This window comes from Elgaria multicarinata, chromosome 1, assembly GCF_023053635.1.
Source record: "Elgaria multicarinata webbii isolate HBS135686 ecotype San Diego chromosome 1, rElgMul1.1.pri, whole genome shotgun sequence".
Classification (NCBI taxonomy): Eukaryota; Metazoa; Chordata; class Lepidosauria; order Squamata; family Anguidae; genus Elgaria; species Elgaria multicarinata.
This window is the reverse complement of record NC_086171.1, coordinates 115235172-115254877: the sequence shown is the minus strand read 5'-3', so window position 1 is coordinate 115254877 and position 19706 is coordinate 115235172. Positions and strand designations below refer to the sequence as shown.

At 38.5% G+C, this 19706-nt stretch overlaps 1 protein-coding gene across 2 annotated transcripts in view; it reads left to right on the top strand.

Annotated features, from left to right (window-relative positions):
• DENND1B (DENN domain containing 1B) overlaps window positions 1-19706 on the top strand; it is a 211527-nt gene that overhangs the window by 56975 nt on the left and 134846 nt on the right. For both annotated transcript variants that reach the window (XM_063135069.1, XM_063135071.1), the window contains exon 4: window positions 16656-16705. In XM_063135069.1, coding sequence (XP_062991139.1) covers window positions 16656-16705 — 50 coding nt within the window. The remainder of the gene's footprint in view (window positions 1-16655; window positions 16706-19706) is intronic.

Sequence of the window (19706 nt, the reverse complement as noted above, 5' to 3'; positions counted from 1 at the left end):
GGGGACCGCTGTTGTAGACTACAGCTCCCTGCATTCCTGACTATTGGACATGTTGGTTGGGGCTGTTGGGAGTTGAAGTCTAAAACATCTGGAAGGTACCAGGTTGGGGAAAGCAGAACTAGAGGAATGGCCAAAGTTCATAGCAGGCTGTATAGTGAACACATGTAATAGCATGCCATATTTAGAGAGAGAAAGATGTAGAATATGCTGAAGTGGGTAAGCAGTAGCATTAACCAAGAGTAATATCAATATATAAGTGAATATTATAAATGAACAGTATGCAGTTTCTCTTAATTATCCTTCAGAAATAGATTTTCAGAAACCTTGGAAGCAATAGCCACTTTAATTATGTTCTAAAATATGTCTCCAGTGATTCTCAGGATGTCAGTTTTTGCACTGAATACCTATAACTATGTTGGTGTAGTGATTTTGGGATGTCCAAAATACACACTGATCTAGCTATTTGTTATCTTTGTTTCACCCTTAGTGGACTTCTCTTTGACAAAATGCAAATAGTTAATCTTGTATGTACAAAATAAATCTCTTAAATCACTATAATTTCACACACCCGCCCTTTAAACATTTGACATAATATTCTGGAATCATCAAGATCTGTGGCTGGACTCCACTGACATGTCCTTGGCTGCAATATCAGCTTTCAGTTCTGGCTTCTTAAATTTCTCTATAAGAACAGCTTTCTTTCTTAAAAAGCTTTGGTCTTATGGCCCTAGAGCAGCAGTTAGTTTTGCTGAATAGCTGCTTTAAAGCTTACCAGAAGATACAACACAGTCACTATCTCCCTTTCTTTCTTCCTCCTCCCCCATGGGGAGGAAGAGAACTATAAGCACATTGGATCCTTGCAAAGTAAGACCCTGTATGTTCTTCTACTGCTTTGAAGTACCTGGAAGTAATAAGAGAACATGCAGGGCCATTCCAAGCCAATAGTCCTACATCATCTTGCCTCCACCCCTTTACTTGTTCTTGCTCACTGCTGCCTGAACTGGTTTGTCTGCCAAATAAAGGAAGAACTTGGTTTGGCAATTGGGGAGCCAAGCAGCACCCTCAGTAGGATAGAGTTTGGCTGAGAGCTGTCAGCTCCTATTTTATAGTTGTTGTTTTAAGACACAGTGTAACTAAATGAAGATAAAGTCTGCTGCACACTCTCCTGCAATCAGAGATGAAGGGTGCTACAGAATATGATAATAATGAAGAAATTAATTTAAAAAATAGGCTTCATTTATCCTACATAAGATCACCATTCAAGGTGATATGAGTCAGAGGATTTTTATTTCAGTCTTATTGTTGAGCACTGCAACAACACCAAATTGTCTGCCTGCTTCCCTTTGGGCCCCGTACTTTAGACCCAGGCATTCCTGGCTGTCATTTCTGTTGACAAGAGTTCTTCAGTTTTCTGTGGATATTAGCAATGGTTTGCTAGATGAAAACTGGTTAGAGTGGCGTAATCAACGTGGGGGGAGTGGGGAGAAAGTGCAAGCGAGATGTGTACTTGAACAGCACTTACATTATACTGTAATGTATGAAAAAGATCTTGCATGGGGAAGAGACAGAAACTCAAGGCTCAAAATCGGTTTGTGAGTCTTTCTCCCTCCAGGTTTCTTTTCATATGTTATGCTAGAACCGCAATTAATAGTGCAATTCAGTGGTAAGCTCCATTGAGTTTAATGGGATTGACCTCCATGTAAGGAAGTATAGGGTTGCTGCCTAAAGGAAACCTAACTCTCTTGTGCATCCTGTCCTTCTGCTTGGTTGTAATGTGTAAACTTGCCTTTAGAACATACACATTCTTATCCATGTTTACCACCTAATAAGTTCGTTTAGAATTGAAGCCTTAGATACCTTTCAAATATTCTAACTTTCCAATTTCCCTTCTCCAAATATGTATATTTTTCTATGTGACATAATACCCCAGTATTTTATATTTCTAGAACTTTAAGACTGGGTATACAAGAGCAGAATGGTAAGATCTGGTATCATATCAGGGAAGCTTGTATGGTAACATTGAAAGAAGCACAACTGAATACTGTGCTGTAGTTGGATTGCATCTGGATAAGGTTCATATTTCTTCCTTAATAACAACTGGTACAGAGTGATCTGGTGTGGACCTTATGCTGATTCCATGGAAACCATATTTTAAAAATTGTGAGACAGTCTTGTGAATGTGTACTTTAGAATTATAAGTACATCAAAGCTAACCATGGGGTACCATATCTAAATACCCTTCATACTATGGTTTCAAATGCTGTTTTAAGAGGAGCCTTGTTAAGATAAGATAGCATTGCAAGAAATTCAGAGATTTGCATGTTTCATACAGATTTTAATCTTGAGTTATTTATAAAAAAACACAAGCATTCTTGAGGAAGTCACTGATTTGTTGATAATGAGTATACTTTGCCATCATTTCATAGACTGAGATTCAAAGAACAACACAATCACCTGGTTTGCACAATTGTTAACTGTGTGTCTGGGAGTGTGTGGCTCCCAACCGCTCTCATAGTTCAGTTACGCTAAACTATCTAGGGATGCCCTGTCCCTGGGTTATTCTCTGTGATGTATGAAAAAAAAATTGAGGGGGAAACAACCCAGGGTTACATCCCAAGAACAAACCATGGGTCCCAAACCATGGGTCCCAACAATCCAGTTTCTACCTCAACAACCCAAAGTTTCAGGTTCACACATCACAGAGTACAACTTACCTCCTGGCCCAGATTTGGTCTCAAAGCTTGGTGCTTCCAGGGGAGGGACACTCTTTGCTCTGCAGCTGAGGCCAAGAGAGGTAGAAGTGCCGCTCACATTGCTGAGGAAGGACATTAACTTCATTAAGCTCCTACTTCTAAGGATTCTAGCTGCAATTGAGCCAGCTGTCTGTGGGAAGTACTGTGGGGCAGGAACAGCCCTGAACTTGTCACCTGGCATTGTTATGCTGCATTCGTGGACCTGATTTGGTCATGGTCTTTGCACCATCTCCAGCACCAACATGGCCAGAACCGGATTAGACATCAGTCCTAGATGCTATTTGGCATCAGCATAAATAAAGGGTGTCAAAAATGCAAGGGTATATGTACAACTTTGGTTCAGTTGTTTGTTTATGATGCCTATTCTGGGCTTAAGCTGCCATCACTATATATAGAGGGGTGAGGAGACTGGTGGGGGAAGAACCGTGGGTGAGACAGAGAAATGTTAATTCCTGAAAACTGGGTCAATTGGAAGGTTGGAACCCTGGGATAGGACTCTAAAAAATATGGCTTTCCTGGCTGAAACTGCACAGTTGGAGGCTATTATATGTGTATAAATGGTTGTGAACTGCTCAGAAAGCATTGGCTATTGGGTGGTATAGCAATGTAATTAATTAATATAAAGCTATATTAGCTGTGCTTGGATGGGAATGAGCTTAGGTGAGCTTCAGGCTCATGCTATACCACCTCCTTCTCCTCCACAGCAGCTGTGGAATGATTTGAAGCTTTCACTTCTGTTTTTTAAATTAATTGCAGCTTGTTTTGTCCAAACCCTAAACTGTGATAAATCTTGACTATGGTTTGTTGAAACTAGTCAGCTTCATGGTTTGAAATTGGCTTTCTTTCAAACAACAAACCATAGTTAAGAGGGTGCTGAAAAAGCAGAAGAGGGAAAGGGTTAAGGACCTCCTTTCCTTCTGTATTAGCCCTTTGCTTCAGTTGCTGGCACATTAGTTGAATTGTGGGTTTTTTTAAAAAAGCTCATCCCCAAAAATAAGAAAAAAAATATTCATAAGTTCTACACCTGTGAGAAGGTATTCACTTTTGCTGTAATTTTTATAGATGAGTTCGTTAAACATCGGATCTGATTTAAACAAAAAGTTTGTTTAAAAAAACAAAATTTGTAACTACATAACTGGAAATGTTACATTAATGCTTAAATCAAGTGCACTCTACATTTGGTAAAATATACCAAGTATTTGTGAAACTGTGAGATTATACACATTTAACTTTGAAGGTGTCAAGGAAGTGCACACACAATCCGAATTATGAAGAATTTCATCTGTCTTTCACCATGACATTTTAACTAATGGATTAGTATACTGGTCAATCCAAACCATTTTATGAACATAGTGGAGTTTGGCTCTTTACTTTGGTAAATAAATGAACATTTTGAATACCTGAAGGAGTTCCCCTGACATTTGGGGTCTAAAGAGTTGGAAGTATCTTTAATTCCCCTCTTTCACTCCTAAGCACACATTAATATCACTTGTTACATGAGCATTCTGTGTACTTCCAAATAGATGCTTAGCAATTTAAAAAGTTGACTTTTCTTGGAGGGACAGGTGGCAAGTCCAAGTACATGTATTGTTAGAATCATTATGGTTTTGTTTTATAGCATTTTCCATGAGTTTAAAATGATGCACTTGATCAGCATATGGTATAGGCAAGCCTCATCTTGACCAACTCTTTTGTTATCTTGTTATTGTTATAGGTCTTAATGACAGTTGTAAGCCACAGTTCTGGATGTAGGGGTTAGTCTACCCTGGGGAGAAGAGGGGGAAACAGCAGTGTGGATTATGGAAATATGAATTGATCTAAGAAGCAGCTCTCTTGTAATAGAATGGGGCTCAAAGAAAGACAGAGGAGAAGCTGGTGAAAAGACGATGGAATATGATGTGAAAATGATCATTTGAATGCTTTCCTTTTCATTCCCAGCTGCTGTGTTCTGGTGAAAAGGCATGCATTTGTATATCTTAAGGCTGGGTGAAAAAGGGCCAGATGAATGGAATTACTTGTTAGATATGTTTTCATTTTGAGCTGGATAAATTATGTGCATTTTAATAGACTGTATGCATATGTTACCCATTTTATTGTACAGCTATAATATTAGAAACTACTTTGTAAAAAAAAAACTTCTCATATTTATCAAGTGTAACACTTAATTTAATATGGGACAGTGTTTCAGATATCACTTATTAACCAACAAAAGGGGGATGCTGGATCTGGCCAATATCCACTGCCTTAAGCACTGATGTAATAAAAAAGGCAGACATTTCCTTGATGGCTATGTGTTCAAAAGTCAATGAGTTGCAAAAAATAATTACTGTTCAGTATTAGCGCATTATTTTTAGCAGAAGCTGTTGCAATATCAATAAAATTCTGAGTACTGTGCTCAATAGTGTTTATTTCAATATGTATATGGAGCCTGTTTGACTGGTTTCCCCATTTATGATTAATGAAAAGGGCAGCTTTTTTGTACTTCGGTGGTCATTGTCAAATTCTTCTGCCTTCCTTCCTTCCTTCAGCTTTGACCATGTCTGTTGTAGTTTACTTGGTTGCAGGTTACCTTTATGGCACAGAATTTCTTGAGGATGTTTTCATGAACTTGTTGTTTTTGCATCGCTTACAATAACTTATGTATGAAGGTATAGGAAGGAAAGGAACCTCTCGTACAAGCACTGAGTCATTACTGACTCTTGGAGGGACACCAGCTTTCACTGACGTTTTCTTGGCAGGCCTTATAGCGGGGTGGTTTGCCGTTGCCTTCCCCGGCCGTTATTACCTTTCCTCCAGCTAACTGGGTACTCATTTTACCGACCTCGGGAGGATGGAAGGCTGACTCAACCTGAGCCGGCTGCCTGAAACCAGCTTCCGCTGGGATCGAACTCAGGCCGTGGGGAGAGTTTCAGCTGCAGAAACAATTGGGTCATTGCAAAGTTTTCGTTTATTTTATTTAGTTATTCTTACTATTTTTAGTCCCAAAAGTTCTCTGTTGGATTTTCCTGTAAATTTGTTTGCAATTCATTGCATTGGTTGATTTTAATTTAAAATATTCCTTGGATGCCCTTTAGGGCATAACCCTCTCAAGGTGGCTGACAAAATAAAAGCAATACATTAATAAATATCTAAATTAATAAATATCTAAATTAATAAAAGGCAGTGGCAATAATAAAACAGAAATCCCACCCTTCTAAAATAGAAATACAACAACATTCCAGTCAAAATCATCAGCAAGCATGTACAAACACAACTCAAAGGAAGGCCATGGAACATAAATGGATATTGATGGCTTTTCTGAAGGGCTTTAGTGATGGAGTTTGCTTGACTTTGGTTGAAGTGCATTCCAGAGATGTGGGGACACTGCAGGAAAAGATTGATAATTCATATCTTTCAGAGGCAAGTAAGTGAGGAGGGCCTCTCAGAGGCAACCAATTGAAGATACTTCTGCATACTTAGAAAGTCCCCTAAATATGTAGAAAACACTCCTTCATTTTGCTTTCAAGTTGATAAGCTATCATGCCTTTTCTGGAGGAATCTTCAGATGACGATCTGGAGCTTTCAGAGACAAATGTCTCTGGGAAACAAGATACTTCGGGGGATCCTGGGGTGGATGAACAAGGTCCTTGGCCCTCAGGACAGAGGACTTCATATCTTCCACTTCAGAAGGTGGACAGCTTCTTCCAAGTCAGATGGGGACGCTGAGCCACCACCCAGCCCTGAGAACTCCGGTGCTGAAGGTCCAGGCTCAGACCACAGCCAGGAGAAGGAGTGCTCACTTGCAAAAAGGGACTCCTCAGAAGAAAGCAATTCCTCATGAGTAGGGCTTTACTATACTGCAGCTGAGCCCTCAGTGAGGCTCAGCAGACTCTGGTGGTAAAAGCCTTCAGTGTTTGCCTAGCCAGTACTGGAAACAGTGCTGTTCTTGCAGCTCCAGTGTTTTCTTACTTGCCTCTTAGACCTTGCCCTGTGATTGATGCTCTGTGCTCCTGAGCATTGGCTCCTTCTTAACTCGGCCTCTGGACTGTGTAACATACCTTACTGCCTAACTGCGTTTTGACCTCTCCCAGCTGTCTCAACCACTTCTGTCTCAGACTGACCACACATATCTGACTGCTTGCCTGTGCTTCAGCCTTTGCCTGTTATCTTGACCATTCCTGCCTTAGCCTGAACTCCATTGGATTGAAACCTGTGTGCTTGAATATTTGCCTGTTTCATTATCTTGCTTTTTGGTTAGCCCCTTCAGTCAGAGTCTGCTACAGTGCTACAACCAACGCAGGGCATAAGTATTTTTCCATCTAAGTTCACAATTAAAGGAAATGGTTGAATCATGTAAATTTTGAAACCTTTTCAGACATTCATGGAACACGTATGTGACTACATGTGAAGAAATGGGATTGTTTCTGCTGTCCCAGTTCCTGATCTCTCCAAGTTCCTGAGAGCAGGGACAGTAGGTATGATTCTTTTCCTCCCTCCTGCTAGCCCAAAGTTCAGTGAACGTTGCTTGAGAGGATCTAGGATTCTGACTTCATATCGGCATTTTTTGCATTCCTCTGAGATCCCTTTACACAACCAATAGCAATTGCAGTTTGGCATTGTCCATTTGTGCAATTAATATGCAAATTCTTTTAACAGTATGCAATGTCAATTATTTGGAGGCCTCCTTCTCAGCTCCTATTCCTCAGAGCTGAACAAGATGCCAAACCCTATCTTGCTCCATTGATTGTCTATTGATGTACACAGCTATACAATGCCACTTCTTGGGAACTGAATATATGCAAATGCATTTTGTTTGACCTGCATATTATCTTTCTTGCCATTTCTATTTGTATATTTATATATTAATTAGGTTGTTTTTAACACAATAGTCCTAATAGATGTTCTGCTTTGTAATGATCATACAATTTGGGAGCAGACTCAGAATGAAAATTCAGAAGGGCCAGGATTCCATTGCTGAATCCACCAAAACACTAATTTGTATTATTCACAACTTCCATATGGTGTTTCTAAAACCCTGTGAAATGCATGCATTTGTATATCTTATTGCTGGGTGGGAAAGGTGTTAGATCCCCTTCTGTCTCCCCTTTCCCATTTTCATTGTAAAGATATGATGGTGTTATTGGATAAATTATTCATTTTTCTTGCTGTAGCACCCAGAGGCCCACTAATTAGATACAGCACAAATATGACTCACACAAGGATGTTATTTACTCTTGCTGTGTTTGTTAACCACATGGTATAGTGAAATCCCTGCATATAGCAGCTCTAGAATTTGGCTCTAGAATCACTGTCTAGGTTCTGTTTTTGCTGTAGCTCTGGATGTCTGTGGTGTAGTTCAGCTGCCATTTTTTTTGGGGGGGCAGTTTCAGTCAGAAGAGCTAGAGTTCTGCCCTCCCCCCTTAATTTATATGAACAGAAAACTTAAATCTAGCCTTGGAGTCAAAATTTACATGCTTTGCATGCAGTAGAACTGCAGTGCTATATAGTTGGCTTTCTGGTGTTGCCAGTAAAGGTAGAATAAGAGACAGTGGGCTTAAACTGAATGTATAGGTTGTAAAGCTATCAGGACCAGTTATCCCACAAGTATTTGCTTCCATCTTTAATGATGTTATTGATTTCAGAGGAACTTGTGTAATTGTAACTGTGTGCAGTATCAGAGCCAATATGACAGCTTTGTATGAAGGACTGGAGAGTGGCTTTCATTCCAATATTTTAATAGTAGGTTAGGTTAACATTAGTCATATGTCATTATGGCACAGTTCACCCTAATTCAGTTGAGAGATATGATGAGTCAATTTTAATATTCTTTCTAGTTCTAAATGCCAGTCATTCAAGGTTATCTAGGAACCTGAAGAAACAAGACTTGGGTAAACAGGTTCAGTATAATCATAACTATATCATTTAGTGTCAAGCTACATGTTACATTAAGTATGCTGTTGTTTTTAAAAAGCATGCTGACCATTGGTCACAAAAAGCAACAGTGTGGGGCTCAGATTGGGACCGACTGTAGCATGAAGAAATGAGAGGGTTAACCCTTCTCTCCCTGCTTTGTTTTCCCACTTGAAATCATCCCCATATCTGTATGTCCCTGAAGCCATTATTTCCAGTAAACAGCATGTTTGGGGACAAACAGCAGTGTGTGGGGATTTTTCTGTGAGAACTCCCCTTCCCTGTACATGTTTCTATTTTGGATAGGGCCTTATGTGGCTATGTTTTGTGAAAAAATTAAGTGGCCAGTGTTCTGCACACTGTTTAAATTAAACATTATGTAATTTGATCCTTAGTTTCTCCTAATCAGTCTGGTGTCCTCCAGTTGCTTTCGATTCCTACTGCCATCACTCCTCGTCATTGGCCATGCTGGCTACTCCCATAGATGTATGGGAGTAAGATTTGAAAACATCTGGAGGGCACCATGTTGAAGAAGAACTTGCTGCCCTCCAGATGTTAATGGATTGCAACTCGCATCAGCTCCAGTCAGTATTTCCAATGGTCAGGGACAATAAGAGTTGGAGTCTAGCAATATGTGGAGATCCATAGCTTTCTCGCCTAAGCAAAAATAGTACAATAGGTCTCTGGCTTGCTCATGCTCCACTTTGTGTTCTTTGTGGTCTGCTGCAGTTCATTTTAATTGTGCCTCATGTTTGGCACCTTGTCTTTCTCCCTCCCTTACTAACAGTGCATTCTAGTGCATGTCTGCTCAGAAGTAAGTCCTATTAAATTCACTGGGACATTGTCTCCTTCCCAGTCAACAATGTTTGAAATGGAGAAGGGATATGTTTTTATGTCACTATGAAAATTTGTGATGCTGTATCTAAAGTGCAGTATTTACATATGATAAGAGGCCAATACTTGTTTCCTGTGTCTTGCATCAAGCCATTGACTCAGTTGCTATTGTGATGCCACAGAATATTCAAAAACATTCTAACTTTTGAGGGGGAAGTTTCAGTAATAAAATATTTACAAGCTTTGTACTTCTGTCAGAAATGTCTAGGAACATCAGGTATTGTTGTCTTGGTAAAAAGAGGGAAGAGAGTCGGGGCTGGGTGGGCAAGGAAGATTTCAACTAACCAAATATTTGGCTTCAGGTCTTTAGTCACTTAGGAACAGGAGGCCCATCTTTTCAACTTATGGCTTTTGACTCTTACTGTATGTTTTTCTCAATATTCTGTATGGCAGAATGATGCTGGATTTTTACAATTCCACTCAGGAACTCCAGTAAATCTAACAATGTGCCATGAAAAAATTGAGGTGTTTTGGGAGGACAAATGGAGAAAGAGTGGATTATGAAATACAAAACTTGTGGAATGTGAAATAGACCACAAAGTACCATGAAGTAAAAAAATAATAATGTTATATGCCATTTTTCACAATTAAAAAACATGGCTAGCTACACTGTTTGTACTTCTTTGTGTTTTATTTTCATAGAAGTCTTAAGAGCCACATTTACCCTGTTACCTTTACTCTTCCTTAACAACGTCTCATGTAATTGAATTTAATTATATGTTGCACTTCCTATATATGCTCTGAAAACAACTATTAGATTGTTCCCTTTGCGAATGCTGGCCATATGAATGAGAGCTAAGTTAGATTTAGGTTACTGAAACTGGTGTAGAGAGTTATTAGTATAATGATAATTATAATGATAAAAAGGAATGCTTATTATCTGAGAGAGAAAAAGGAACGACAAGGCAACTATAGAATTTTCAGTCCTAAAAGTTATTGCAGACTACATATGGTTTTTGATGGAATGGAGGTGATATTTCCACAACTCTCTTTCAAATCCTCTCTCTTCCCTTGGACCTGATGTATTGCTCAGGGAAATCATGACAAAAGAAGGGTGGGACTGTTAAGAGAAAAGTGAATAAACTGTTACAAATCTATGTTGTTGTTATTATTTTATGGATTATAGACAACTATATAAAAGAAATAAACATTAGACTTACAAATCTTCCATAGTAACCTTGACATATTTGAAGGAACTTTGATTGCAGATGGTGTAAGTTCCTACCAATGTATGGCATGTGTGAATTCTCATTCTTTTTCTCATACTCTCTCCCCTCCCAACAATATCTCCTGTATTCAGACGCCAGGGTTTTGTGGAACCATAATAAATCACTTTTATTGTGGCATAGACTATGTTATGGAGTCTAGTCCATAAAAGTTTAAGATGAAGTAACTCTGATGAAGGGATCTCTAATCCATAATGGTTTATGTCACAAAAATGCATTGTCTTTAAACTTTAAACTTTTTGTTGCTTATGTTGCAACAGAATACCCAACTACCCCTCTGGAATTTGCCAATTTGTTATGATGTTTCCTTGTCATCTGATAAACTGTGTGCAGCCGGGCATCAATGCCTTCAGTACTAGTAACTTACTGTCCTGGTCTCTGTCACAGTTCTGCTACAGTTAGCTATAGTCACACCTAACCCTGTAAGATAGAGGGAAAACATGTTCATACCAAGGAGAGTTCCTTGCTTAGCATGACCCAGTAAATGGGCCTGCTTCCTCTTCCTCATGCCAGCGAGGCTGGTCTACATACATAGCATAATGACATGGGAATTAGGTGGTAGAATGGAATGTACCCCTTCAGATTGCAGGGGAGGAATCCTCTTTTTAATGCTTTTCTATAGAAATCTCCCTGTAAGTAGAAACATTACACAGCAGGAAGTAGGCTTGGTAGAACCTCTCTCCATTCTGTGTTAGTATTTTACTTGCATGCTTTTAAAACGCACACACACACACTGGATTTTTTTTTTTAAAAAAAAAGACACCTCCACCTGCATTCTAGAGTGGTCCAGCCCAGTGAATCCAGTGCCCAAGGTTGGAATTGACTGTTTTTATACAGGATGTCTCTGATCTTAATTTATTTATTATTACATTTCTGTACCGAAAGCTCTCTAGGCAGTTCACAACAATCAAACCATGAAATGCAACACACAATAAAATACAGTATAAAAGTGTCAAAGTTGTAAATTAAAATAAATAAATAAATAAATAAATGTGTAAAAGTTATGCAGAGACCTCAAACCTAGGCATATCATTCTTCTCCATGGCATGTGTCTCAGTCATGTGAGGTTCCTGAGGGTCAGCTGAGAAACTTCTTTTCCTTCCTCTCAGCTTTTTGACAGCATCTCTTTTGCCTGTATTAGTGAAACAGTTGAGGAGGTGAATATATGTGTTCATACATCTGGAAAATTATCATACAAAGAGTCTTTCTTTCACTTGAAATTTCCCAATTTACTAGAATGTTAGGTTGAAATGAATTCAAATTGGTAACAGGAGGAAAGTTGGAAGAAAAATTTCTGAAGGAGTTTTGCTTTGTTTCTTAAATTCACCGTACCTTATAAATCAGTGTGGTCTTTGGGATACTTCTGTATTTTAGAAGACTATATTCTAGATTAATTAGATAATTTTTCCCTTAACAAAGGTATGTTGTTTCAGCTTTGTGCGTCAGAGGTTAAAGCCATACACCATAGAACAAACAGAAATTCAAGAAAATAGATCTTTCTTTGTAGCAGGGCAGTGTTCAGTTTTGTTTAACAGTAGCTAATTAAATTGTGAACCCTTTAAACCATTTCTAACAAGCAAATTGGTGTCGAGCTGGTCTGACAGCTCTGTTCTTTAGGCATAATTGTAAGATTTTCTAGTTGCTTGCACTATACTCTAAGAATGTCTTGATGTGTCCATGATGTAGTCTAAAGACTATATCCACTAGGCATCTTTCTTGTATACAGATAACAATATAATATTTTTCATTATCATAGAATGAATATTTCAGTCCATCTTTACAGTAAGAGAGACAGCAATTCTCTAACATTATGTCAACTTGGTTTGTCTATCAGCTAAGTGCAAGTTTAATGGCTTTTTATTCTTCGTAGAACAATGATCCCTCACAGAAACTGTGTCAGTGCTGTGTAAAATCAACTTTAAAATGCACAGTAATGCTTTCCAAATATATTGTTATTTCTACTTCATGTAATTAATATTTTCAACCAGTTGCACACTATATGTTTAGAAGCCTTCTGGACAGCATCTTATTTTCATTCATTTTAAAATCTGAATAACACCTGTAATTAAGGCAGAAGACTGAGCCATGCAAGCTAGGTAGGCTTCCATCTATTGATCTGTGTAAACCTGGCTTACACTGTCAAGGGAGAAACAGTCAACTGCTGAGCTGCTTTGTCACTGACATAAGCTGAGAGGATTCCCCCCCCCCCCCCAATACTGTTTATACACTAGTCTATAGACCTGCTGGCTGGTTGAATTTTAAAGAGTGCGGAGGTTTAAAGACTTGTCCCCTGAGGGATGATCCTGCCAGTTGGGAAGCGAGCTGAGGCTGTGTTTCGCAGAAATGTGTGTATATGTGTGTGTGTGTGTGTGTGTGTGTGTGTGTGTGTGTATGCACGCGTGCTGATTGAGGATAGGGGGAGGGATGGAAGGCAGCAGTGGGAAAGTCTTGTAGTTCATCTGCCTCTTACATTGTTGCAGAAGGGACTAATATATTTATCTATTTCAGTGAAACAGCAATATCTGTTCCCCCCCTTTCATACATGCTCATTTTGGGTTGAGGTGCAGAAATATAGCTGGAAGGTTATGAATTCCTGCAAATTCAGTTCTCCAGTGATGCAATCTTCTGTGCTGCTTTCTAAGCAGTGTTGCTAAAAAAATATGGACTAAGTATAATTTTTAGGTGCTCTGTTAATGGGAAACTATATTTAGCACTGTGGGAGCCTAGTATGTGAAACAGAACCATATTCTACTAAACGATACAAATGCAGAGTTCTCCAATGTGATAGTCTAAATAATTTGATTAGGTATTTAACACCAGGTTTGTTTGTTTTTTAAGTGGGGTTGGCATTAATTTGTATATCTCTATATAGTTGCAGATCTCTATATTTAACATCCCAAGGTGGTCTTAATTACCCTCAGTAAAAGAGGATAAGTAGCAGATGTTTCTAAAAACATAATATGCTGTATTACAAGATCTTGATTCGGTTGTTACACGTGTTCCCTGATGGCAATGACTAGGAAATCAGGAGTCAGCCTCAGGAATGTGCACTCTGTCCCGACTCCTTCACTCCCTGGAATCATTTAACATTCTTCCTCTGTGGCTTTAATTATGGTTTTTGTGTTGCACGTGTATTAATACGAACTATGATATATCCTTGTATACCTTAGACTGAAACCATAGCTACAAGTGGGCTAGCAAAGCATGCTTGGCCTGGTTTGCATGTAATGACAATTGAGGTTATCGGTTGTTGTGGATTTGTGGTTGCTGTTGAATTGTGTATAGCCTTTACATGAGAACCCTACACTATGGTTTAACTCTGGGTTGTTAACAATGAACAAGCCAGGAAGAGAACCCATGGTTTGTAGTTGGGTTGTGAACTGTTTGTCGTTAATGACCCATAGGTAACCTATAGTCCAGGGTTCGCACACAATGATAACCCACAATTCGACAACCAACAACTCAACGACAACCCATGCACAATCTGTGCTTTGGGTTGTTGTTAGTTGCAAACCAGGTCTATATGAGAACATGGTTTGCTTTAACTGTTATTTGACTCAATGCAGATGTAACTTGAAATCATGTATAAAGATTAGAAATAAAGGGAAGAGTAGAATTGCTCCATGGAATGAGAGGAAGCAAATGTGCCAGATGCTAACTTCTGATTTATAAACCATGGTTTGCAGGGAGCTAGCATTATATCTGCACTACACTAAGGACAGAGGCCTTTTCATAACCTTCCTAAAAGCAGGGGATGGAGGGTGGAAAATACCCTTTCATAAACACTGCAGATTATGGCCAATTGAATCAGATGCAAATGACTTCAACTTGCTCTTCAAGCCAAGTCAAATGGGCTTTTGTATTCCTGCTATGTCTGTTAAGAAATTATTCTACTGGGATACTGTGTATGTACTTGTAATGATTACAAACACCGTGCTTACTAAACTCTCTCTCTGTCTCTGTGTGGGTATAATCTGGTTTAACCTGTAAGAATTCCCCTGTGAAGGCAGAGTAAAAAGCTCAGTTCAAAGCTCAACAGCTGGTCACATGGAGCCTCTATGCAAGAGTGGTTTTCCTATTTTATTTATTTGTTAACAGTATTTATATACTGCTTCTCATTTGAGACAAATCTTGAAGTCATTTCATTCAGTCCCCCTTTTTTATTCAATGTGTGGTTGGGGGACATTTATTATATGTGTGCAGTGGGGATCCATATGTGATACTGTACATGACATTGAAATGAATAGGAAAAGCTTTTGCCATGTGCATAAGCAGCTCTTAAATTGTGATTAATAATTTATACTACAATCCTGTACTCACTTACCTGGAAGTAAATGGGACTTACATCTAAGTAGACATGCATAGGATTGCACAGTTAAGGCAATTAGTACAATCTAAACATTCAATAATGGACACTGTATATAATCCAAAATTCAATAATGGGACAGTGTATACGTGGTTTGATGTTGTTAAGCAGCACTTGAGAATTGAGGACATAAGGGATTGAAGTGAGAACACAACATATCTATGGTGATGAATACTTCCATCCATACTCGATCACATGGAAGTGCATATTGGCAAGCTCTCCTGTAATACCAGTTTCCATCCAAGTCACAAGACTCTCGATTAGACTTTGTAGTTAGTTTGCAGGCAGTATAAAAATCATTGCTTTGGTGTAAGTGTAAAGTTGATACCTGAAATAAGCTACATATTTGGTACTCTGTGGATCTGTGATTCCTGACATAGCCACCTCCATTCTCAAACCTACCTCTTCCATGGAATGTAATGCACAGATCTCGATCCTCGACTGCAGCAAATTCTAGGGGCATGTTACAGCACTTGCTCCTATGCATCCCTTTTTACTTGTTTTTCTCCTTTCCATTCTTTGTCTCTTCTCTCTATAAAAATTTAGAGTGTAAGTAACTCAGTGCAGATTACTGTCTTCTTTGTTATATTACTCTGTAACTGCGCAATGCACATTGATGGCACGATGGACAATAAACTCATCGTCTGAGTGAATCTTATGTTCTGGAATAAAGGACAACCCTAAATAAAGAACAGCTGGCAGCCATATTTTTCTTTCATCGTATTGGTGTTGACCACTTGGGGCAATAGTTGCTATTATTACTCTTCTCCTTTCAAAAGGCATCATATAGTTTTCAAAACCAACACTAGTCATTTCTATATTAACACTTTTTATGTGCTGCTAAGTACTATCTCAAATAGAAAGGGGGACAATAAGTGTACAATTACTGTACAATTATGGAACGTTGTATTTATTTTATTTTTAAATTATAATTGTGCTTGGAACTTTGTGCTGCCATCCTTAAAGGGTTAACTGTACAATTTCTGCTTTACACCCAGTGAAGAGTTCCAGCTTTTTAAAACATTAGCTTATGAAATGTGTATAGAGTTGTTTAGCTCTCAGTAAATTCAGTTTGCTGCCAACTTAGTTCCCCTTTCTCTGCTTGCATTTTAATTGAAACAACATTTGTATTTTTGAGCCAGGATCTGTCAGAAGTCCCTGTGGCTAGTCTGTAGTACAAGTAGCAGCAGACGTGGCCTACCCATATGGTACTGTGCTTCTTGTAAAATCCATATGGCCTTGTTGAAGGGAATCCCAGCGGGGATGTGAAGGGTGTTAATACCCTTCAGGCCAGGCCTTTCCCTCCTGGGGTTTCTATGGCATTGTCTTTGCAATCTGCCAAAGCACAAACTTAATTCCTTTTTAATAATCAATTATTTCAGTCCAGGAACGTGCACTATAGTTCTGGGGTTTTTTTTTTAGCCAAATATTGTTTGATTTTTTTGATTTTTAAAAAGCAAACAGTATTATAAAAGTGTTTAAGTAATTTTTAAACATTTCTAACATTCTTTTTTCCTTCATTTACAGGAAGTACTCCAGAGCATACCTAAATTCTGCTTTCCTTTTGACATTGCAAGGTATGAATTACAATAGCTTTTTAATATGCAAAGTTAAAACTAAACACACACACACACACACACTGTGTTCTAGAAACTATGTCCCATTGATTTTTGTATAGGACTTTAGTGATGTGTTGGATCACTGTCTCAGGAACATTAAGAAACAAAGTGTTTTCTTCACTGTAAATATCTGCTTGTAATCTTCACAGTATAGTAGATTTACAAATATCCATTTATGCTTTTAATGGCATGCTTAGTAAATCTTTGCTATTAATATACTGCCCATAGGAAGAGACTGCTTATAACTGCATTCTGTCTTTCACTACCTTCCAACTGAACTGGAAACGCATTGGCATAAAATAGACAAATGTGTTTTCCTTAAAAAGGTGGCTTTATAGCCTAGATCAATACATGGCATAATATTTTCTCTTTAAAATCCCTTTGTAAATTTTTTTTGGAGAAAAAATTATAGAATTATTTATTTAAGAACTGTATGCCCCGCTTTCCCCCTCCAAAAATGGAGTCGCTCAAAGTAGCTTACAAAACATAAAAAAGCATAAAAATAATTTTCATAAAAACACATTTACAACAAGCTAAGAGCAACAGAAACACAAAGAATCTGGACTGTCAGTTCATGAATAAAATTAAGTAAGCTTCAGTTTCATTTTGGCCACACTCTACCAGGAATCTCTCCTACTTAAGCATAGTTGCATTGCAGCTGTAAAAAAAAACAAAACCCAAACTCACAATTCACCTGGACCTTTATGCAGGGGGCATTTAGTTTAGTGGTAATTGTGCAAAAGAGCTTCCTAGAGGAATGCCTCTTGAGAATGCACAAGCTAGATGTGTTCTGAGGGATAGTTTTAAGAATATTGTATTGTATTAGAATATAATAATATTTCTACTGTGTATTTGTTTATAGTCTCTACAGTAGGGCTGCAACATTTAGTTACTCCATTAAACTGATCAGAAAAGTGTAATCTGATAATTGGGTAGCAGATTTTTTTAGAGAAAATGGTTAATTTTAATACAAATACTTTCACAGACCGTGAGTTCCAGTGCCATTAGAAAGAGGCATTACATCTTCCTTCTCTCACAGGAAGGAATGTCTCTTTTAAGATTGTGTCTGCTCTGATATGAGCTTATTTATCTAAAAACAAAGTTGTGGTTTTTTTTACCCAGATGGTTGTTTTATTCATAAGGAACTCTCTGCAGCTTTAGTTGATTAATCAATTAATCAGTTGTATCTCATGTGATTAGTCATGTAAGATTTTTTTTAATCAGGTAACAGCCATTACTATATAGTCCAGTCCAGCAAACAGAATGCATTGCAGTTTTTTAATCCAAAAGCAGGGCATATTGGCAAGAGGAATAACTGTAATTATAGTGGTCTCTGATGGTGGCTGCAGCAAACCCAGCCCTTGAATTTCATTGTCAAACAGAAATTTGAACCTAAACTTCCCATTTCTAAACTCAGTGTTCTATCAGCTGCATTGCACTGTTCCACTCCATGTGCATTATTTATACTGCTGCTGTACACTTGCTGTTTGGGTTGTGCCAGCGGGACTCACTGCTGGTGCCACAGGAAGCTAGTGCTTCGTAAAGCAACCCCGGAAAGCAGCAGAAACGTTCATTTCTGGAATGGGACATGTCGGTTTTTCAAGCTGTGCTGACCTGCCCCATTCCGGAAATGCATTTGGGCACATTTCCATTTGCTTAAGGATAGGCTAGCTTTCCATTATACTAGCAGAGGGTCTGTTAGCATGTGTTAACATTGAATACTGAGCCATATGTTGTAGCCCAAATTGAATGTTGGGTGGATTCATATCATTGATTTATCCCAGCATAACTAAACATTTTATGTTAATTCATGTTACACGTTTTTGGATATCCTGTGAACGATTCCAGATGTGTACAGGTACTAGAGCATTTTGTATTACGAAATCATTATGCTTCAAAGACTTCCAGATATCGGTTGTTCTCGGACTTGAACACACAGATAGCTTAGTTATGCTTAAAACTAACCAGGGTTTAAAGCAAACCCTGGTGCAGATGCAGTGCTTAATCATAATTATTGGCTATTGAGGGAAGGAAGGGCTGGGAAAATTCAAGTGTGGGAAGAGAGGAGCAGGGAGTGCCCACCTCTGTGATCTTTGGTCTGTTCCTTATTTGTTAGCCATGGTTAAGCACCAGGAAGTTGCATCTCTATTGGACAGTTCATATACAACATCTGAGAGGATTGAATATATCAAACTATGCTGGAAAATTAAGTAATGTGAATTGAGGAATGGATAACATGAAATGGGCGGAAAAGTAGGTCTGCGTGAAAATAGAACAAAAACAGACGGCAATTTTTTACCTTTAGTAGTTCAAAGATTTATTGTAGCATCACCTTTCCTGGACCAGGGCCCACTCTTAGGATTATAGTTCAAGAACTGGGCTTTAGACCATGGAAGCTTATGGCAAATAGTAGCTTATGGCAAATACTAGTATTTAAGGTGCCGCAAGACTCTGGCCCAGTTCAGATGTAACAGGAAACCATGGTTTCCTTCTATGTGGAGGAGTTGCAGAGAGCCGCAGGCTCACATGCTCCCTATCTCCTTTCCTCGTTGATATGGGCAAGGAGAAGATTTCACTTATTTTTACCAAACCCCACTGATCTCCATTATGTCAGAACATGGGGAACTGAATAGCTAAGGTTATTGAGAAAGAGCCAGAATCAGACTTTGAGTTTTGATTTTGCCTTGTTCTAAAAGGATACTTTCAACAAACCACAGTTCTGCTAATTCAGCTGTCACAGAGAACTGTGGTAGGTTTAATACCAAAAACAAATGCTTTTGTTGACCTCTGGTTCACAAAAGAGTGAAGTGGTACTGTGTGAGCCTGAGGTTTTCCACGGCTTATTTACATAGTGAGAAAACCTGATTTCTTGTTATTTTTAAACCTGGCCTGTTTGTTGTTTTGACTGAAGAAGATGGACTTGGCTACTCTTTTGAAATTTATCTCAGAATGGACTTGA